At 38.1% G+C, this 23,298-nt stretch overlaps 1 protein-coding gene across 4 annotated transcripts in view; it reads right to left on the bottom strand.

Moving 5' to 3' along the window:
* The window catches only part of PDE3B (phosphodiesterase 3B), a 170,472-nt gene extending 147,395 nt beyond the window's left edge, over nucleotides 1–23,077 (bottom strand). For all 4 annotated transcript variants that reach the window (XM_028501550.1, XM_028501551.2, XM_055091698.1 and 1 more), the window contains exon 1: nucleotides 22,097–23,077. In XM_028501550.1, the coding sequence (XP_028357351.1) occupies nucleotides 22,097–23,077 (981 nt within the window). The remainder of the gene's footprint in view (nucleotides 1–22,096) is intronic.
* Nucleotides 23,078–23,298: the final 221 nt, after the last annotated feature.

The raw sequence follows: 23,298 nt of genomic DNA, 5'->3' as shown, positions 1-23,298 counted from the left end.
GAATTAGGCATATATGAATTCACTTAATAGACATTTATTAAGTGCTATGTTAATAACAGTGCTACAGTGCTATCTGCAGCACTAAGGATAAGGAATGCAGAAGAGGGATAAGACATTGCCCCTATGCTTAAGGAACTCAGCTTCTCAATAGGAAGGTAATCACATAGGTAACTAAAGGTACTTTAACAGTAGTGTATGTAAAACATTATAAATATTAAAAAGGACATTCTATCCAGGTGATCAAAGTGTGGCGGGGAGGGGGTGGTGGCAAAGAAAGTTCGCTGAGATAGTCCAAGCCAGTCCCCTCTCACTCGGACAACTGCAACAGCCACCTATCTTTCTGCTTCCACTCTAGATACTCCCCACCAATAGCCCATAAAAAGGCCAGAATAATAGTTTTGAAGCATTAAATGATATCATGAAATGGTCTCACTGCTTCCCATTAGAATGCGGTTAGAAAGAAGTGCAAGTGTCAACATGGTCTACAAGGCCCTATGTGATCCACACGCTTCTTACCTCGCCTACCACTCTCTGCCCAACCATATTTCTTTCTAACCCCCAAGAATGCCAGGGTCTTTCCCACCACAGGGACCTTGCCTTTGCTAGTCCTTCTGTCTGGAATGTTCTTCTCCCAGAGCCTACATGACCAGCTCCTTCACAACATTCATGTGTCAGTTAAAACGTCTCTTCAGAGAGACTTTTCCTGACCATCTTACCTAAAGCTCCACCTCCACCACCCTGACCCATTATTCTGTTTTACTTTCTTCATGCATCACAGTACTTAGAACTACCTGAAGTTATTTTACCGTGTTTTTATTTTCTATTTACCTGTGCTAGAATTTTGTTAAGGCTCCATTAGAGCAAAAACCTTATGTGTCTTGTTCACAGTACTAACTACGGTATCTAGAACAAAACCTGGCACATTTGTATATGCTCAATAAATATTGTTAAATAAAGATGACATTTAAGCTGGATTAAGGTGGTGAGGGCCAGGGGAGGGGGGGCAGGAGGGATTGACCATCTCAAGAGGAATAAACAGAGAAGGAGAAAAGGAAATCAACATGGTTTATCCAGTGATTCAATTTTCACAGACTCTGGAGAATAAAGTTACAGTTGGGAGGTATCCTGAAGATATTATTTAGTTTTGTTGTGTTTTCATGATGCATGAATACACTTTCAAACATCCCCAGTCTTTTCTTGAACACTTCCCCTGGCATGCAAATCATTATGTCACAAGCTAATCAATTCTGATCCAAACAACTTTAAATGACCAAAAGATTTTCTCATATTAGTCAAAAAGCTGCCTATTTGTTATTTATACACATTAATCTCAGTTCTGTCCCCAGAAGTTCTCATGAAAACAGGAAGTTTAATCCCTATTTCATAAGGCAGGCTTTCAAATATTTGAAGACAACTACATCCTCCTAAACGTAATTTAAAAATTAGGTAACATTTATTGACAGTGCCTGCTGGGCTCTGGGCTAAGTAATTCATATGAACCACTCATTTAATCCTCACAACAACTCTATGGTAAAGTTATTACGACTATGTCTATTTTACTAATGAGAAAACTGAGGCCTGGATTAGGTAATTTGCCTAGGTCATCAAGCTGGAAAGTGAATTCTGATGCCAGAATACAAACACAGACAGTGCAACTCCAGAGCCTACATTCTTAACTGTAAGCCTCACTCTCTAAATGACTCCTGTTCTTTCTACTATTTGTACTCTGTCACCATGTGCAAAACACTCAGACAGCAACGCTAAAACTCAAAACTTGACCCAATATCTTCAAACTAATGATGAAGGCAACACTGATTCTCATGCATTTATAAAAGCCATGATATAATCCAAGATTTAATAATAAACAAGAGGAAAAGCAGTGTAAAAATTAACATGTCTCTGCAAATACTATCCATTTACTATTCCTCTTTGTTCAGCACACACTCCAAACTGAAATACTTTCCATTTTCTGAGTACACTTTTTATTTCACTACTCCTCCACCTCTGTTTAAATGATTTTCTCTTTCTAAGGAGCTATTCTTCCACTTCTGCAGAGAATGGTATCTCCTGTGTTTTTAATTTTTATTTATTTACTTATGGCCATGTCGCGCATGTGGGATCTTAGTTCCCTGACCAGGGATCGATCCCGCACCCCCAGCAGTAGAAGCTCAGAGTTAACCACTGGACCACCAGGGAAGTCCTCTACTGTGTTTTTAGAAAGCCAGTTGTGCTGGGTATATTTCATTTGCCCCTCCAGAGCCATTCTCCACTTTTCTCCACTCTGTTCTGTGTTACCAGAAGGCTATACTGAATAGACTGTAATAACAGTCTCCTTTGCCCTGACTTTTGGGTGAATTCAGCCAATGGAGACAGGAAGAGAGTGAGCCTAGAGTAATGCCACCTCTAGTTAGTAATCTCACTCTACCAGAAGCCAAAGCTTCTGTTCAAATGGACCTCTATACAGCTGCCCTCTGAGTTTTGACAATAACCTCCTAACTCTGACCTTACTTGTGTGAGGGCTGTGATGGCTACCTATTGTTGCTCACCAGATACTTCACTATTCCATGTCAGTTTCCCTTAACCCTACCCACACTTTTATAAATCACCCCCTACATTAAGTTCTCCCAAGTTTACCCATTTGACTGTATCATCTATTTTCTGCCAAGGACCTCACTGACACACCACTTCTATTTCCCTATGCCTTCTCTGTATTTTGTTTATACCTCCTTTATGACACGTTTTTTTTCTTGTACTAGACTCCAAGTTTCTTGATGACAAGGTGTGTTTTATTCATCTTTGAATCTCCCAAATCATTAATTTCTTGCCCATAGTAGGCACTGAAAGAATGTTTCAAGAATGGGAAAAAATAACATTAAAAAATCAAAAGAACAATACTTCATGACATAAGAAAATGATCTAAAACTCAAATTTCAGTTTCTATAAAGATTCAAAAACAGACAAAACTAATCTATTAGGATAAAGGTCAGAATTGTGGACATTTCTGGATGTAGTTATTAACTGGGAGAGAACATGAGGGAGGCAACTAAGGTGCTGAAAATGTTCCTTATTTTGATCTGAGTGGTAATTATATGGGTATATACACATGTAAAATTTTGTTCAGCTGTATACCTAACATTTATTCAATTTATGGCATGTACAGTATATCTCACTAGAAATGAAAAGGAAAAACAAATCTATATTTGGCTGCTCGTGTTGAATCAATATGGCTAACACTTCATTTATCCAGAGATTCTTTATCAAAACAAGCAAAAAAGGTCTCTGCACAGTCAAAATAGATGTTACAAAGTCCATACACTTTATCCATGAGAAAGACTTTCTGTCCATCCTTACTTTTACGACCAATTCCAATTAGCTTGGTTAACTAGTTTCCTGACCTACTGTTGATAATCAGTAACAAATTGGGAAGGTGGGGAAGATGTCTGTTAAAGACTGATAACTAAGAAGTAACAGCTAACAATGAGAAGCAAGCAAAGTAACTATTAATGAGCAGGTAAAAATTCAAGATACAAAAATGTCTGAGATCACTTAGTATAGGGCAAGGCTTTATAAGGCACTTAGGGCATCATTGTATCATGGCACAGTAAGAGAAACAGTGTTTAAAATGACAACCCTTACGTATCAGGGAGATAATGAACTATCTTCATCAAGATCTGTCATGAAGCAGAAACAGAGTTAAACATATGAGAAACAGTCATGGCAAAAATGCATTTAAACTAAAAAGGTATTACTTGTAACAAGATAAACCTTGGTTACTGGACATATATGTACTTAGTTTAAAATAATCACATTTCTGGAGTTTGCTAAACAATTATGACTAATAATTTACTACCATCTTCCTCCTTGGTAAACTATAAAAATTAACAGATTTGTATTAAGAAGGCAAAGTTCTCCCTAGAAAATTTTTAAAAGTGCTTCTAAACACTGAAAGTGTTCATTCTATCAACACTGGTTAACTGAGAACCATTCAAACATCTAGGAATTTTTAACCAAATCTTAAGCATTTTTTTGTAAGGCATATCTGAAAAAGTAACATGAAAGTTGTTTTCAGCACTACTGAACCACTAAAATGTCACCTCAAATAATCACTGTATGCCACCTCTTTTTGCAAAAGAGGGAATTCCAACCCATAAGGTCCTACATTAGTCTCCATTCTCCCAGCTTTGAATATTCTTCTAAAACTTCACCTACAAACTCTATCATTCACTTAAAGCAATCTTCTCCTGTTAGAGAAGATTGCTTCTGGGCTCTGTGATTTCAAGAACGTATTCTTTACGTACCCCACTCACGTTATTTTCAATGATGGAATTATGAGTAGCATGTAGCAACTAGAAAAAAATGCCATGTTAAGTGGTAAAAAGAACAGTACTTAATGCAATAATTCAATTCAATAAACTATTTGCTATATGCCATGCACGGGGGATACATAAACGAATGAGAAACTATCCCTGCATTTAAAGAACACAAAATAAACACAAATATATTGAAAGTTAAGAGTAGATCCACACTGAGAAGGCAGTGACTCAATTTTGTCGAGAGGGAAAAAATGAAAAACGGTAGAACCTAGCCTCAGTTTTAAAATTAAGTGCATTCTACGCAACTATGTAAAAATCTACAGTAGCAAAAACCAGGCCACGCAAAATTAAAATACCTGTTGCATTAAACGTGTTAGGATTACAAATGGCTTTTCCTATTTTCATGTTGAAAGGCAATGCCTTTTCCTCAATCCTACGGTTTCCATGAGTTGGAATTTTCCCTAAATTTCTGGACTCCCTCTATCCCCTCACTATTCTCTTAGAAGGGGAATAGTAACTTAACGTGACTGGTAAGTTTAGCCTAAAGAATTACATAAGCATAACTCTACCTGTTGCTTTCTGCTTTTGGGAGCCTACCTGCTAGCTAGAAGTTCTCCAGTGCTCCCCCATGGATGGGCCCTCTTAGCAAGTAGGGAGGATGTTCCTGGCCCTGTCCTTTCTATGACCACGTATGTCTATTTAACTCTGGGTTTCATGATTAGAAAGCAAAACTGCCTGCATATATAAGCCATGTCCTGCAACATGAGTTTTATCAGGAATAAAGGTGGTATTCTGATCTCTCATCTGTCACTCTTTTCTCAGTTTGTTCAGAATTTGGGGAAGGAATGTGGGTTTTATTGAGCCCCTCAGACACTACAAAATTACAATAATGCTTTCTCATTTAAAATAAAATCTTCACTTTTATCTTATACTAAACATCTGGGTATAATATCCATACATGATTCTTCTTTATAGCCCTCACAGTTCCTGGCAGAACGTTAGCCTTAGCAAAGTTTGCTGAAGGGATGAATTTTCAGATAGTAAAGTTAATTCTATATGGTGCTTAATTTACAACAAAAACAAACTATAAAATAATAAATATTGGTGTTTACTAATGTATACGTAGGTGTTTTCCCCCTAAGGAAAAATATGTCCCCATATATTTGTAAAACTTCACATCCATAATTATTTTTGTCTGCTTTAAACCATTACCATTTACGTAGTGAAAGATTTTCAGGGCACTTTATCTAAAAGGTGGAACGAAGCATTAAATTGAAGCAGTAAAGCTCTGTGCCTCATAATGGCTGGAGGGTTGGAGGAGTCACTTTTTTAGACACCTTTTCTCTTCCTTCTGTTCCCTCGTCTCATTTCCCTCTTATCAGCCCTGGGGTGGGGCTGCATAACTGTCAACATGCTTAGCAGACAGTGAACTATGAAGCAAGAATTATGAGTGAGCATTTGTTTGAAGTTCCAGTGTACCTCCAACCCCAAAGTGACAAACTGGAACAAAAGTTTAAGGGACAGAAAGTTATGGTTGCAGTAGTTGACAAATTCTTCGTCTGCTGGACCAAAGGTTCTTAACCTTTAACCCTGAAACTTCAAAAGATAAGAAGCCCCAATTACCCCTTTTAATCACTTTTGAAGTTGCTTTTTTTTTTATCATTTCTGTTGCTTTTCCTTTATTCTTTTTTTTTAAATTTTATTTATTTTTTATACAACAGGTTTTTGTTGTTTTTTTTTGATGTGGACCATTTTTAAAGTCTTTATTGAATTTGTTACAATATTGTTTCTGTTTTTATACTTTGGTTTTTTGGCTGCAAGGCATGTGGGATCTTAGTTTCCCGACCAGGGATCGAACCCGTGCCCCCTGCATTGGAGGGCGAAGTCTCAAACACTGGACTGCCAGGGAAGTCCCTGCAGGGCATTTTTTCATATCCTCCTGACCAACTGTGGTGGTAGATGGACAAGTGCTGCAGCCTGAGAAGGGCATGGTGTTCAGGAACGCAGACCCTTTAGAGACGATGATCTGGATCACTCTACTTGGTTATCTGTCCAGAGGCATGTGGGATCTTAGCTCCCCGACCAGGAATCGAACCAGCACCCCCTGCATTGGAAGGCAGTCTTAACCACTGGACCACCAGGGAAGTCCCCTTAATTGCTTTTAAACTCATCACTTGCATCTTTTCTTTGTTGCCCTAATACTGAACAATCCACTGGAAGAATTTTCCCCATATTATCCCTTATGCACAGGCTTTTTACTCAATACAGGTTGCAAAAGGAGTTTCAGGACAATAAAAAGGGATTGCTTGAAAGATCTAAATTTCAGTTAACCTTACCATTAATTTTTTTTTAAAGGGTTTGTTGTGGGTTTTTTTGATAAATTTGTTTATTTTATTTTTGGCTGCATTGGGTCTTCGCTGCTGCTTGCAGTCTTTCTCTAGTTGCAGCGAGTGGGGGCTACTCTTAGTTGCAGTGCACGGGCTTCTCTTTGTTTTGGAGCACGGGCCCTAGGCGCGCGGGCTTCAGTAGTTGTGGCTCGCAGGCTCTAGAGCACAGGCTCAGTAGCTGTGGTGCATGGGCTTAGTTGCTCCGCGGCATGTGGGATCTTCCTGGACCAGGGCTCGAATCCATGTCCCCTGCATTGGCAGGCAGATTCTTAACCACTGTGCCACCAGGGAAGCCCACCATTAGTTTTAGCGTAATTTGGCATGAAGTACCAAGTAATTCAAGAATGAAAATTTTAACTATAATAACAGCACCAATATTGCATGGCAACCTTACCAGGTGCCAGACACTGTTTCAAGAACTTTACAGGTTATTAACTCATTTAATCCTCACATCAGTGAGACAGATGCTATTTTACCCCCAGTTTACACCTGGGGAAGCTGAGGTACAGAGAAGTTAAACAACTTGCCTAATATCCTGTAAGTGGCAAGAGATGCCACTGAAACTCTGAAGCAGTCTGGCTTCACCATCGTGCAACACAGCTTATTGTTAACGAGAATACCAAAGACAGTAGGGAATTGAGACCCATCTCCACCTAGAGTTCTTTCCTTTTCTCAAGGTCAGCATGGAACTATCAAGAGTAAATACAATATTAGATAACCATTGTCAACTCCAAAATATACTATGAGAAATACAAAATAGAAATGTTTGATCATTGTTGTCAGGGAGGTTACATCCCATTTAGAGATAGCAAGTATACACATGAGAAAACATGCATTAATCAATAAAACCAAGCTTTTGTCATTTCTCCCAAACCAGGTCCTTTCCCCATACTGCCTATGTTGGCTAACAATACCACTAACCTTTCAGACACCCAGACCTGAAATATCTTCAGACCTCTCTTCATATGAAAATATTTATACCTCTCTGTCTCTCCACTCCTAGTATTCTCACTATAGACAGAAGATTCTCACGTCATCTCACTATCCTAATTTTTCCTTCCAAGGTAAATGCTATTTTTTTTCTAGTTTTAGTTCTAGCTTGTTCTCCTCTCACAAATTCGGCACTGTTAGAAATGTTTCAGAACATCAAGGCTACTTAATTTTACCTATATATTTACTATCATTCCTTCTTGATTTAAGTTCTTCCTTCTGCCTGAAGTATGCATACTTTTGCTGGTAAAAAACTCAGTTTTTGCTGGTCTGAAATGGTTTTAATATGTTCTCTTTCTAGAAAGTTTTGCTGGACATTGGTTTCTACTTTGACAGTTATTTTCCCTCAGCACATGACAAATGACAGTCAACTGTTTTCTGGCTTCCATTCTTCCTATTAATAAGTCACCTTTCAGTTTAACTGCCATTCATTTTTTTGGTAGCTAACTTCTTTTTTCTCTCTGGCTTCTTTTAGAACTTCGCGTGTGTGTGTGTGTGTGTGTGTGTGTGTGTGTGTGTTCTGAATTTTGCAATGATGGAATCTAAGGGTGGATTTCTTTTCCTTTAATCTGCTTGGGATTCAGTGGGCTTTCTGGATATCAGCTGGTATTTTTCATCAGTTCTGTAAAGTTCTATTTTACAACCATTATCTCCTCAAATACCGCCTGTTTTCCCTTTTATTATTTCCTTTTGGAACTTCAGTTAAATTCATGTTAGACTTTTTTCTTTATTCTCCAACTTTTTCGATCCCTCTTTCTTAACTTCTATCTTTTTCTCTGCAAAACATTACGGACAAGTTCTTTGGATCTACATTCTAGTTCCAGATTCTTTCTCTCAACTGCTATTTAATATGTGCATCAGGTTTTAAATCTGTGGTTATTTTTTCATATTTAGAAGTTCTATTTTTCAAATCTGCATGATATTCTTTTAATTCTCTGTTCCCCAACCATTTTCCCAAGCTTCTATTTCATTTCTTTAAGCATATTAAACATATTTTTTATATCTGATAAATAATAGCTCCAAGCTCGTAAGCCTTTGTGGGTTTCTTTTGCTTTGTACTTTTTTCTGCAGCTTCTAATTCATAGTGCCTTGTTTCTGCGCAAGTTTTGTGGATTTTTGACTATGCACTGCTCAGTATCCTTGGAATTTTATCTGTGGGAATCATTTGAGGCCTTAGAGAATTTGAATTTACCTCTATCAGTCACCTGGGGCCACTTTACATTTTCACTTGAGGTTTCTAAGTCCACATACGTAGCATTAATTTAGATAAAAAACTAAATGAGTACTCTATGATTCCAATTATATAACATTCGGGAAAAGGCAAAAGTATGGAGAAAGTAAAAAGATCAGTGGTTGCCAAGGGTGGGGATGAGGTAAGGGATGAATATGCAGAGCACAAAGGATTTTTAGGGCAGTGAATACTTTGTATTTATTTTCCATAATGATGGATACATGTCATTATACATTTATCTAAACCCATAAAATGCACAGGATCAAAAGTGAAACATAACGTAAACTATGGACTTTGGGTGATTATGATGTAGGTTCATCAGTCTTAACAAATGTAACAGTTGGGGGGCGGGTGACGCTGATAATGGAAGAGGCTATGGGGCAAAGTGTATATTGAGAATCTGTACCTTCCTCTCCATTTTGCTATGAACTTTAAACTGCTCTAAAAAATTGTCTTATTTTTTAAAAAATTTAACGAAATGAGGACCTAAAGATTCCACACGAAAAAAGTATTAGAATAGACAAATTCAGGTAAGCTGCAGGATACAAAAACAACACATATAAATCAGTTGCATTTTCAAACACTAACAATGAAATATTAAAAAACGAAACTAAGAAACAATCCCATTTACAATAGCATCAAAAAGAATACTTAGGAATAAACTTAACCAAAGAGGTGAAAGACGTGTACACTGAAAACTACAAAACACTGCTGAAAGAAATTAAAACACAAATAAATAGAAAGACCTCCCATGTTAATGAATTGTAAGACTTACTATTGCTAAGATGTAAATACTACTCAAGGCAATCTATGGATTCAATGTAATTCCTATTAGAATTCCAAAGATGATTCTGCTAAGTGAAACAAGTCAGTCACAAAAGATAAATACAAATGATTCCACTTGTATGAGGTATCTAAAGTAGTCAAATTCATAGAAACAGAATGTAGAATGGCAGTTACCAGGTGCTGGGATGAGGGGGAATGGAGAGTTATTGTTTAATGGGTATGGAGTTTCAGTTTGGGAAGATTAAAAAAAGTTCTAGAGTTAGATGGTGGTGATGGTTGCACAACAATATGAATGTACTTAATGCCACTAAACTGTACAGTTAAAAATGGCCAAAATGGTCAATTTTATGTTACTTATATTTTACCACAATTTCAAACAAGCAAACAAACAAACAAAAACTCTATGAGGGCCCTCTTGTGGTTATACACTCCCAGGGAAGATTTACTTTCTCTCTCCCCCAACTGCCTGTGCCAAGGTCGAGACACGCATCCCATCTCCATGGTCATATTTATTTCTCACTTACCCTTACACTGGAAGAGTAGCACTTTGGGGTCTCTGCTTTATGCAGTTTTTCTATTAGATTTCTGACTCTGGACAGACCCTAGGTTTTATCTCTTGAGCCTAGCCATACCTAACAGAAGCAAATGTTCAAGGTCTCTAAGGATGGTCAGAAACCTTCAAATGAAAGCTGGTTTTAATGTCTGCTTACCTCTCTGGATTCCTACTGAAGGGGAGCAGAATGTGCTACCCCAGAATATGTCACTCCAGCATATAGCTTATTTTGAATTAAAGTTTACTTGAGAAACAGTGGTGAAGAACACTCTGACCCTCCTTTGTTCCCCCCCCTCCCCAAAAGCAGGAGATAAATCTCCCATGTGAAAGGTACCCATCCCAGTACCAGGAGGGTGGAAGGCATCCTTATCACCAGAGATAGGGAATTTAGGGCCAAGAATGCTTGGCCCTAACAAACCTTGTTACTTCTTCACCAATTCACTAACCCAAGCCCAGACTCCTTTGTCTCATCAGTTCTTCACAAATTTATTGCTTCTTTGTCTTAAAGGTATAAAAGATTCCTGCTTTGTTTACTTCTTGGAGTCTCACTTTTTTATGGGGCTCCCATATACAAAATTAAATTTGTTTTTCCCCTGTTAATTTGTCTTAAATCAATTTAATTACTAGCCCAAACAGAGACCCTAGAAGGGAACAGTTTTTTCTCCCCCACACTACTTTCACTTCTTTTTTTGGGGATCTGAAATTTTTCTCACTCAGTGATTCCTTTCAAAAGATACATTCTAAAATGCTTAAACCTGTAGTTTAGTTGTTTCAATTGGGAGAGTTCTTAGGGGCTTGTTATACACTGAAAATGGCATTTAGCATATTATGGTATTTTCTGTGTGCTAGCTGAGTGATGTGGGGCTAGTCAATTCACCTTTCTACCTTAGTTTCCAGCTGCACAACAGGATTTCAATACTTATTTCACAGAGTTGTTGAGACTAGCACATAGCGAGCACTTGGTAATTATATCTTATAATAATCCCTTTTTTCTAATCCTGGGTTACATTTCTTTATTGCTTATATTATTTTTACCACTGATACTGACATTTCTGATAGAAAATTTAAGCATCGTTTTTGGTTGTTAGTATTGACTAGGGACTGAAGGTAAACAGTTTGCCTGATTGGACTCAGTATATTTTCTGTGACTTTATAGTCTCTCAGTTGATAAGAAGTATTCTTATTTCAAACATATTTACAGTAAGGTGGAGATTATGTTGGAATAACTTTGAAAAATTCTTTCTAAGGTCATAGAAGTAAAACTTTTAAATTCATTTTTTACACATTTTATATCAGTAAGAAACTTTTTTTGAAGATTAAAGCTCAATTGTTATATACTTTCTGAAGGCTTTCTGACTCTCCTCCTGGAGAGAGTTAGCTGTTCCTTCCCTAAAGCTCCCATGTACCTTATGTATACCTCTGGTATATCACTTACCACACTGAATTGTAATTATTTATTTACATTTTTTTAACTCAATTAGAGTGTGATCTCCTTGCAATACAGACCCTGTGACTGTCATCTTAGTATCTCTCTAGGGGCTGGAACATATAAAAGGCAATTTGTAAATATATATTAACGCTGATCAAATTTTTCATTACTTTCTTACACTGACTCTTTAAACATATGACATGTGCTCTCTCTCATGCATCCTTTTTCTGTCCCTCTGATAAGTAATTCCATCTAGTTTGTAAAGTTCCATTCTCCATACACTTACCCACAAACTGTGGGTGGGAGGGTTGAAAAAAATACCAGGAAAGTGAGATTTTTTAATACTCTGTCCAGCTACTGACGGGTCAATAAGATAAAAAGTCAATAAGGACACAGAAGGTATGAAAAGGACATTTTACACCTTTTATCTACCAGACAGCTAACAAACTGATGTATTTTTTCAAGCAAACAGAACACTTATGAAAACTGATCATATGTTAGGCACATTCTTTGCCCAAAGGCACTTAAGTCAGAAATCAACAACAATAACTGGAAAACCTGCATATGATTAGAATTTTTTTTCTAAACAACTGTCAGTCAAAAGGGAAATCAAAATGAAAATTAGAAAATCCTTCAGACTGCACAATAACCATACTATACATCCAAACTTGTGACATTCAACTAAAGCAACATTTAGAGAGAAATGTATAATCTTAAACACATATGCTGGAAAAGCTCAAAGTTAATGGGCTTAGCATCTCAATTACAAAGTTAAAAAAAGGAACAAGAGGGAACTCCCTGGCAGTCCAGTGGTTAGGACTCTGGGCTCTCACTGCCGAGGGCCAGGGTTTAATCCTTGGTCAGGGAACTAAGAACTAAGATTCCCACAAGCCATGCAGCATGGCCAAAAAAAAAAAAGGGAACAAGAAAATAAACTCAAAGAAAGAAAAAAAGAAATAATAAAAGAGCTGATATAAATAAAATAGGAAACAAGTACCAACTTATGGTTACCAAGGGGGAAGGGCGGATAAATTGGGAAATTGGGATTGATATATACACACTACTATATATAAAATAGATAACTAATAAGAACCTACTGTGTAGCACAGGGAACTCTACTCAACACTCTGTAATGACCTATATGGGAATAGAATCTAAAAAAGAGTGGATATATGTATAACTGATTCACTTTGCTGTACAGCAGAAACACAACATTGTAATTCAACTATACTCCAATAAAAATTAACATATAAAAAAAAGAAAACAAGTACCAATCCAAAAAGCTGGTTTTTTGAAGAGATTAAAACACAAATAAACTGGGACTTCCCTGGTGGTCCAGTGGTTAAGACTCCACGTTTCCAATGCAGGCGGCGCTGGTTCCACCCCTGATCAGGGAACTAAGATCCCGAATGCCACATGGCATGACCAGAAAAACCCAAAAAACAAAAAAACTTCTAGCCAGGTTGATTAAGAAACAAAGAAAAATGATACAAATGATGGTAGGAATGAAAAAGAAGACAAAAATGCAGATGCTGAACAAATTAAATAGATAATAAAAAAGATATTACAGATAATAAAAAGGTATTACAAAGAAAATAAATTTGAAAAGTTATACTAAATAAATTTGTAGAAAAATGCAACTTAAAATTTTCAATCAAAATCAAATTCTCGGGCTTCCCTGGTGGCGCAGTGGTTGAGAGTCCGCCTGCCGATGCAGGGGACACGGGTTCGTGCCCCGGTCCGGGAAGATCCCACATGCCGCGGAGCGGCTGGGCCCGTGAGCCATGGCCGTTGAGCCTGCGCGTCCGGAGCCTGTGCTCCGCAACGGGAGAGGCCATAGCAGTGAGAGGCCCGCGTACCGCAAAAAAAGAAAAATAAAAATTCAAATTCTCCTCTAAATTGTTCAAAAGATTTAATGCAATGGCAATCAAAATCCCAACATGAATTTCTGTAGAACTTGACAAACTTATTCTAAAATTTATATTGAAGAGCAAAGGTCCAAAAATAACTGACAAACTCTTGAAGAAAAACAGTAAGATGAGGGGACTTACTGTATATTGTCTCATTATAAAGCTATTATAATTACAACGGTGTAGCATTAACACAGGGCACATAAACTTATCAGTGAAGCATGACAGAGAAGCCAGATACTGAATCACACACATCCTGAAATTTCACATTTGACAGAGGCAGCACTGCTGATAAACGGAGAATAAGCTTTTCAGTGAATTGTGCTGACATAACTGGCTATACATACGGGTAAAAAATGAGATTCGATGTCTGTATCACATTATACATGGAAATCAATTCTAGGCGGATAAAAACCATTTGAAAGGCAAAACTTTAAAACTCTGAAAAGATAATATGAGTTTATTTTATGACTTCCAATAGGGAAGAGTTTTATAAACAAGACACGGAGAGTCTCACACCATTAAAGGAAAAGATTGGTAAATTTGATAATATTAAAATTAAGAATCTCAGTTATCAAAAGACACCATGAAAACTGGAAGAAGATATTTGCAACCTAAATAACCAATAAAAGATTAATGTCCAAAATATATAAAGAACTCATGAACCAAGAAAAAACAAACCACTGAATTTTTAATTTTTTTTTTTGATGTGGACCATTTTTAAAGTCTTTATTGAATTTGTTACAATATTGCTTCTGTTTTATGTCTTTGGTTTTTTGGCCATGAGTTATGTGGGATCTTAGTTCCCCAAACAGGGATGGAGCCTGCACCCCCTGCATTGGAAGTATTAACCACTGGACTGCCAGGGAAGTCCCCAAACCACTGAATTTTTAAAAGGGCAAGAGACATGAACAGGTAATCCCTGAATAAGAAATGCAATCCATAAACATAAACAATATTCAGCCTTATTAGTAATTAGAAAAATGCAAATTAAAATCACAAAGAAATACATTTCACACTCACTGGACTAACAAAAATTAAAGTTATTAAATAGGAATCATTGGTTCAAGGGCATTCTTATTCACTGGTAGCAGAATATAAATTGTGCAACCATTCTGGAAAACAACTCAACTTCCCAGAGTGTCTGCCCTCAAAACATACTTTAGACTTTTTTTTTTTTTGATGTGGACCATTTTTAAAGTCTTTATTGAATTTGTTACAATATTGCTTCTGTTTTATGTCTTTGGTTTTTTGGCCATGAGTTATGTGGGATCTTAGTTCCCCAAACAGGGATGGAGCCTGCACCCCCTGCATTGGAAGTATTAACCACTGGACTGCCAGGGAAGTCCCCAAACCACTGAATTTTTAAAAGGGCAAGAGACATGAACAGGTAATCCCTGAATAAGAAATGCAATCCATAAACATAAACAATATTCAGCCTTATTAGTAATTAGAAAAATGCAAATTAAAATCACAAAGAAATACATTTCACACTCACTGGACTAACAAAAATTAAAGTTATTAAATAGGAATCATTGGTTCAAGGGCATTCTTATTCACTGGTAGCAGAATATAAATTGTGCAACCATTCTGGAAAACAACTCAACTTCCCAGAGTGTCTCAGTTTTCTACTGCTACTTGTATGGGTTAAAGTGTGTCCCTCAAAAAAAAGATATATTGAAGTCTTAACCCTCAATACCTTAGAATGTGACTTCATTTGGAAATTAGGTCTTTACAGAGGTAATTAGATTAAAATGAGGTGATTAGGATGGGCACTAGTCCAATATGACTGGGGTATTTATATAAAGGGGAAATTGAGACACAAAGACAGGCACAGAGAGAAGACTATATGAAGAGACATGGAGAGAGTGCCATGTGAAGATGAAGGCAGAGATGGGGTGACACATCTAAAAGCCAAAAAATGCCAAAGATTGCCAGTAAACCACCAGAAGCTAGGAGACAGGCATGGAACAGATTCCCCCACAGAGTCCTCAGAAGGAACCAACCCTGGGGACAGTCTGATCCGGACTTGTAGACTCCAGACCTGTGAGACAATAAATTTCTGCTGTTTAAGCCACCCAATTTGTAGTACTTTGTCACAGCTGTACCCATGTCAACTGTTATAGCAGTTAATGCAAACTAATACATTCCTATAACAAATTACTACAAACTCAGTCACATAAAACAACACACATTTAACATCTTACAGTTCTGTGGGTCAGAAGTCTGACAAAGGTCTCACTGAGCTAAAATCAAGGTATTGGAAGGGCTTTGTTACTTTCGAGGACTATAAGGAAAAATGCATTTCCTTGTCTTTTCCAGCTTCTAGAGGCTGCCTGCTTTCATTGGCTCCTGGCCTTCTCGCATTGTGAAAGCCAAAGGTGGACTGAGTGAGTCTTTCTCACATTATATTACTCTAATCCTACTTCCATTGTCACTTCTCCTTCTCTGATCTCTTCTGTCTCCCTCTTCCACTTTTTAAAGACCCTGTGACACTGGGTCTACTTAGATAATCCTGGATACCTGGATAATCTCCCCATCTCAAGGTCCTTAACTTAGTCCCACCTGCAAAGTCTCTTTTGCCAGGCAGGGTAACATACCCACAAATTCCAGGAATTAGAACATGGACATCTTTACAGTACCATTATTCTGCCTATCATACATAGTAAAGTTGAATATGAGCATACCTTGCAGCTCAGCGATTCTACTTCTAGATGTGTGCATGTCCCTAGGAGACATTTACAAAAAATTTCATAGCAGCATTGTGCTTAATAGCAAACAACTGAAAACCACCCACAGGTCCATGAACAGTGGAATGGATAAATTTTATTATGTTCATACAATGAAACACTATACAGCATTGAAAAAATGAACATCTATCCATATCAACATGAATGAATCTCAAACGTCAAGAAAAAAAAAAGTTACAGAAGAATTCATACAGCATGATTCTATTTACTTAAAGTTCAAAAGCAGACAATACTGACAACATATTATTCAGATTATTTAGTAATATGTTCAGGGGAGTTATAACGATAAGCAAGGGAATGAACAGCAAAAAAAAAAATCAAGATAGATGTGTTGTCTCTGGGGCAGAGAGAAGGGGATGCAAAAGAGGTTATACAAAGGAAATGAGTGGTAAGTACTTGACATTTTTCTTTTTTTGTTTTATTTTCTTCCTAAACCATATAAAAATATACATATGTAAAGTCTTTTACGTATGGCATTTCTCATTAACAAATTTAAATGCCAACTAAATAAATTTAAAATATACTGAAAGCAAGTTGTACGAAATGTAAGGAAGCAGTCAAACAATGTACTCTATCTGATGGAGTAGGGAAAAATCTATAAAGATAAGATAACCTTCCAGGTCAATCAATACTGGAGAAAAAGTTCTAGGTTGTAAAAGAAAAAGTGGGAAACACACTCCTCTTCCCCAAGTTCAAAGAACAGGTTTCTAACAATCTCTTAAATAAACATTAATCAGTTTGTAAATAATAAGGTGAACAATTATAAACTATTATAATTATAATAAACTTAATAATAAAAATATAATAAAATAAATATATATAAATATATAATTAAACAAATAAATATAATAAAAATAATTATAATTATTATAAACTATAATTGTTTATACACAATTATATACAGTTATAAACTGTCAGGAACTACCCACAGACAGAACCCAGCTCTTCTAAAGTTTTGCTTGGCTAACACGGTTGTTCAGTTTGTTTTATTTAAATTGAAAGCCCTTAGGCAAAGTAGGCAACAGTTCACTTCCATTCTTCCTTACCTCCCCTCCTTCCCCAACCTATAACATAAATAGGCTATGTGGCTGGCCTCTTAAGGCACCTGAGTTTCAGACCAGCTGTATCCTGACAAGTCACCCTGAAATAATGATATCAGGTACCAAGTTTATCTTCAAGGTCATCATGAACTATGCGGTTTCAAGAGTACCTCCTACCTCTCACTCCCCTCTCTCCCACCACCACCCTCAACCGCTTTTACTCAGGGACATTGTTTATCACATAATTAGAGATAGCTGGCAAATTAAGAACAGCCTTGGAAAACTATGACTGCAGGTGCATATGCTCATAACGGAAAGTACAGGTGAACTAGGAGTCAAGATCTAGGTTCTAGTACCTGTATCCCAAAACCTCGTGGCATAACCTAGAGACAATATTCTTCTCTCTCTGGAGTTGAATTTTTTTCCTTTCTATAAAATGAGCAGATTTCAGTTAGATAAACTCCAAATCTCTTCTATTTCTTCTATATCTATACAAACATATTTATGCTGAAATAAACTTTTTCAGCAAGTATAGATTCTTCCTGCTTTGGGTGGGGTATAAGAAGGCAGGAGAATGCACTAGGGAAACAGGCTGACTTGGTAACTGAAAGGGAAGAAGGAAAGAGAATCAGAGAAGCGCCTGCCACTGAGGAGGATTAAAAAATCAGAGGACAATGAAAACAAACATCACTAAACTATACTAAAACCAAAGTTTTACTTATGGTTGGCCCTATTTACCTTCCACTCACTGTGGGAAAACAAACTATGGAGATGTTACTATTTCATGTGGTATAATGAAAATATTCTATCACACATCATCACATCACTGCTTGACACGATTTGTCAACTTTTATTTTTAAACCCGGCCAACTCTGCTAGGATGGAGTTTTGTTCTCAGCTTATACATTAGTCTGAGCATCACTGTAGTGTCTAAACACTTCTTAATCTTATATGTTTCTTAAAGGAGATATCAAACAGTGTGAATGGTAAAATCAAAAGAAAAAAGTCTACACGTCAGTAACAATAAGCAGTCCTCAAATAGCTAGAGCAGTGGATGGATGTGGGGAGGTGTTCCATAACTCTTAACGGCTTTCAAAAACAACAAAACAAGGCTAAGAGCAGGTTATTAAGACTTTGCAAGCAAGGGTCAAGGGCATGAACTTTATTTTGTGGACAATGAAAAGCCGTAAGAGATTTTTAAGACAGAGCGAGTGATTTGATCAAATCTGTGTTTTTGAAAGATAACTCTGATGTCAAGGGTACATACAATATTTACAAAATAAAGCATAAAAATATTACGTAGGCTGATGTTTCACTACAAAATATTAACAAGAAATTAGAATAAAACACTCACTCATTAAGTTTCACAAATTCCACCGTATTCTTTAAAAAATTCATGGTGGGTTATGCCTTGCAGATTCCTTAGGGGAGTAAATAATCACTTAAACTTTAAAATCTTTTTAAAAAGTCTTCATACTGCATGCGTATCCTTTTTTAAACAAAATTAACACTTTAAATAATATTTATGGGCTTTAAGGCCACAGAATTTTTAAATATTTACCTAACCATTTAGAAAGCACTCAGCATTTTAGGTATAGAAAAATATCTCACACACAGACTTATGCCTTTCAAAACCTTGTATTTACCTAGCCTATCACACACGAAATGATCTGGCTGACAGCCGAAATTTGCATTGTAGAATGTATAATTAAAATGACATAGAAATGTAGCTTGTTAAATTCTGGCCAAAGCATCTTATGTAGATGTAAAAAAAAAATTTTTTTTACTTCCTGTCTCAGCTGATTCTTCACAAATATACTACAAACGTAGTGCTTCTTTCCGTTAACCCACCAAGGTAGAACACAGTCAGCAGTAACTAAACTTTAAACCTAATAATGAAAAATCATGTTTTCCAAACATATGCCACTATTTTTCAATACAGTATCTAACATAACATTCCAAATGTTAAAAATTACTTTGAATCTACTCTCACACAATTAAAAACATTTATATTAATGAGTTTTCAATTGTTTTTCAAAGATGTTAATAAAAACATTTAAATTCTTAAGGAAATGAAAGCATAATAATTTTATCAATCCACAAATGAAAGTCCACATATACGTGTTAAAAGTTCTTTCTCTTCAAATAATACAGAATATTTGTTCATACTTTCCAATTATCACACCTTGGAAAATATAGGCTAGCAATATCAACATTAAACATTTAAGTAAAACTTCGAGATCTATTAACTTTTGAAGTTTTAGTCATACCTTTATTTATACCTTACAAAAAGTGTAAACTAACTAAAAGAAATGAATTCTAGAATTGGAAGGTGGTATAGAATTCACCTACTGGATCCCCTGATTTGACAGGATACTCAGACTCGGAAAGGCTCACCAACTTTTCCAACATGACAGCAGGACCAAGACTTTACCCTTGAACCTCTATGAATCCAGGAGACTTTCTCCTATATCAGCTTCTACCCAAAACCGTTTGTCTCCCTTCACTTTCTGAAACAAGAGAGTGACTTTACAATGATCACATACAAAGTTTAGCACTTTGAAAATTAGAAAATCTCTCCATCTTTCACTTCCATAAAAGTATTGGTTTCCACTTAACTTCTTCCACATAACATACATCCAAACAAAACCACAGATCCACTGTTAAACTTCAGGAAAAAGCATAAGTAAAAATTTTTATTAGTCTCTGCCAAGTTAAAAATATCTAGTAGTTTCTAGTATTGCTGAAAGAGTATTATGTTATGACACTGAACATTAACCATGCATAAACCCTTGAACTATTAGCATATATTTAAGACCCCCTCCACTAAGAAAATGTTCGTATTCATAGTGGAATGTGAATAAGGGTTTTCTGCACTAATAAAATATGCCTTTTTAAAAGCACAAATTTTAAAAGCACAATATTTTCCTCTAATACAAATAATAAAGCTACCTAGCATAACAATGCCGCACCTAGTTAACGGTTGAAAAAAGGCTGCTGTGATGGAAAGAGCACCAGACCAGGATCAAGTAGACCAGGAATTTTCAATATATAAGATAACACCCATAATTCACTAGGGCAACATATTGCAATTAAGTTACGTTAAACTGTAATGCTGCTAAGCTCAGGAAAATTGTTTACAAATGTGATGAAACTGTGCTAAAACACTTTCCTGGTGTTAAAAAATGCAATATATTTGCAAATAGTCAAATGTCAAATGCTATGCCAGTCTATGAAAATAGCTGATATAACTCTGCTCTACAGTGAATCTTCTGACAATTTTTCTCTTGATACAAATTATTCTGAGCATTGTCTATTATCACTGGCAGTAAACTGAGAAAACAAAAGCCATGATATTTTTTGAACAATTTTTTTCAAGCATTTGGCCAAATAACTACAGACCACAAAGCAGCCTCTGAAAACACTTTTCAGGGAGCAAGGTGTTGTCTCTTTGAGCACTACGGATAGTGTAATAGCTTGTAGATTATATTGAAGAGCAAAGAGCATCAGATGTAGTAAGAATAAGAAACATCTGCTTCAAATATATTGGGTCCCTGGTGTAAAGCATATCACTAATCAAAAAGTCCGAAAACCAATAGTATAGACTCCTACTCTCCTACTTAAGGAAAACCTCTACATTCATCACTGAAAACTGAAAAATCTACGTTCAAATCCCAGCACTGCCACTTACTAGATGTGTGAAGTTGGGTAACCTCTATAAGCCTTAATTTGCTCATCTCTAACTTGAGGTTAATGTCACCTACCATACAGAGTCCTTGTGAGGGTTTAAGACAATATAAGTATTTTGCACGTAGTAAATGCTCTGTGAACAGTAGCTATACTTGGTGAGTTTCTTAGTGATGTAGAACAGGTAAGATTTCCCTAGGCTATACAAAAATAGAAACTCTTTCCCTAATGATGATTTCCATTCCTTTAAAACACAAAAGCATATAAACCTACAGGAAAAGAAATTGTAGAAATGCTTTTGGCATATTTCCAAACATTACTAAGTTTAAAGGTTAAATTGTTACAACATTCTCCTAATTATGCAACAAACACACAGGACCATGAGTTAGTCTGTAAAAGATTATATTAGCCTACACTGCTGAAATTTGGGGTGGAGGGTGGGGGGAGAAATCTCTTATAATTATCCCCAACAGTCTTTTCATCTAAATTAACAAGTCTCTGTTCCAAAACTCATCACTGTTTTCTCTTTTTATTATGAGATCTCAGATTTGTCCTCTCAATTATAAAGAATAATGAAACCACAGATTAAAATTCATATATATATTTTTTTCCCACTCATTCTAATGGCTGTACTCCATCTTTGGGGAGACATCACCATTTTAACAGCCACAGATAAATGTCACCAAAAAGCTACACATCAGACTATGCCAAAGTGGGAGTAGTCAATCTATTATACTTCAAATAATTCACTTCATTCTTCTGAGAACACATCTATTACATTAACAAACTCTTTAAAAAGTACAATATGCTTAGTCTGCTATTTCATTTCTATTCAAAGATAAATGGTACTTATGCATTTTTTTAAAGCTTCCTGTATTTTAGGAATTCTTTCCAGAATAAAACTTGTCTTTTTTTCACCCTGGAAGTAAACATGCTTTCAAACACGCGAATTCAACTCGGGAACTGAAGCGATAAAACCGCCCTCCCTTCCTTACCAAACTTTGCTTTCTGGTAACATACCTGTTCTCTCGAAATGCAAGGCAATGAAGGTCTCCTGAACATTTTGCAACTGCCATAGTAACTGGCTGAAGTTTCTCCGAACGACACGCAGCTGGACCTCCTCCGGGGTCTGATCACAGGCACTTTTTCCTCCGCGGTACTGGACAACCGAGGATGATGGGGAGCTTCCCTGATTTGGAAGAAGTGATCCAGCCCCAGGGCCAGCAGGCAGCCGATGCCCCCCACCAGGCAGGAAAGCAGCGGCCGGAGGGCTGGAGGCAGCGCCCCGAGGCTGGTGAAGGACACCCACCAGACGAAGCCGGAGAAGAGCAGCACCAGGATGCTGTGCCGGAGCCTCCCCGGCCGCGCGAGCGTCAGCAAGCCCACGCAGCTCAGCACCAAGAACAGCCTGCCGGCCACCGCCGGGGGCGTGTGCGGGGCCCGGGCCCCGGCGTCTCCGTCCCCCCAAGACCAAGACCCCCACTGCCCCACCAAGAAGTCCCCCAGGTAACAGCAGGAGGGCAGCGCCAGCAGCCACCAGGAGCCGCCACCGCTCCGGCCCGGCCCGGGGTCCCGCTTGGTCCGGGTCAGGAAGCAGGTGAGGAAGAAGAAGGCACAGGCGATGCTGAAGAGGGGGCTGAGGCTGTGCGAGCAGACGCTCAGCAGGGTCCGCAGCCGGGCGGCCCCGACAGCCCAGCTCTCGGGCCCCGAGCCGAGCAGCAGGGCGAGGACAAAGGCGGCCAGGGCGCCCAGCGAGAGGCGCGCCCGGGAGAAGGGAGAGCCGCACCGCGGCTGCTGGGGGGAGGCCGGCGGCGGCGGCAGCAACAGCTCCACGTTGCAGAAGCGGCAGAGGTGGAAGAAGAAGCCGCGCGGGGGGTCCTGCCGTAGGGGGCTCACGCAGCCCTTCACGTAGCCGTTCCTCAGACTCTCGAGGGGCGAGCCGGCCCCGTCCGGCGGCTGCGGGTACCGCATGGCTTTGGCGTCTCGCTCGTCCCTCCTCATGGCCGGGACGCAGGGTGGCCGCGGGGGCTCGGCACGCCCCGCTCGGACCGCAGCGGCAGCTCGCGCTCCTTCCCGCCCGGCCCCCGCGCTCGAGGAGCCCTCCGGCTCGGCAGCGCGTCAGGGCTGCGCCCGCCGCCTTGGCCCAGGGTCCCCGCCGCGCGGGCGGAGGAGCGGCGGGGTCCGCGACATGCTGGCTGAGGAGAGGGGCGCAAGGGGCTTCT

The sequence above is a fragment of the Physeter macrocephalus genome, chromosome 16, assembly GCF_002837175.3.
Source record: "Physeter macrocephalus isolate SW-GA chromosome 16, ASM283717v5, whole genome shotgun sequence".
Classification (NCBI taxonomy): domain Eukaryota; kingdom Metazoa; phylum Chordata; class Mammalia; order Artiodactyla; family Physeteridae; genus Physeter; species Physeter macrocephalus.
Note: the sequence above shows the minus strand (reverse complement) of the source record. Positions and strands in the feature narration are given on the sequence as shown.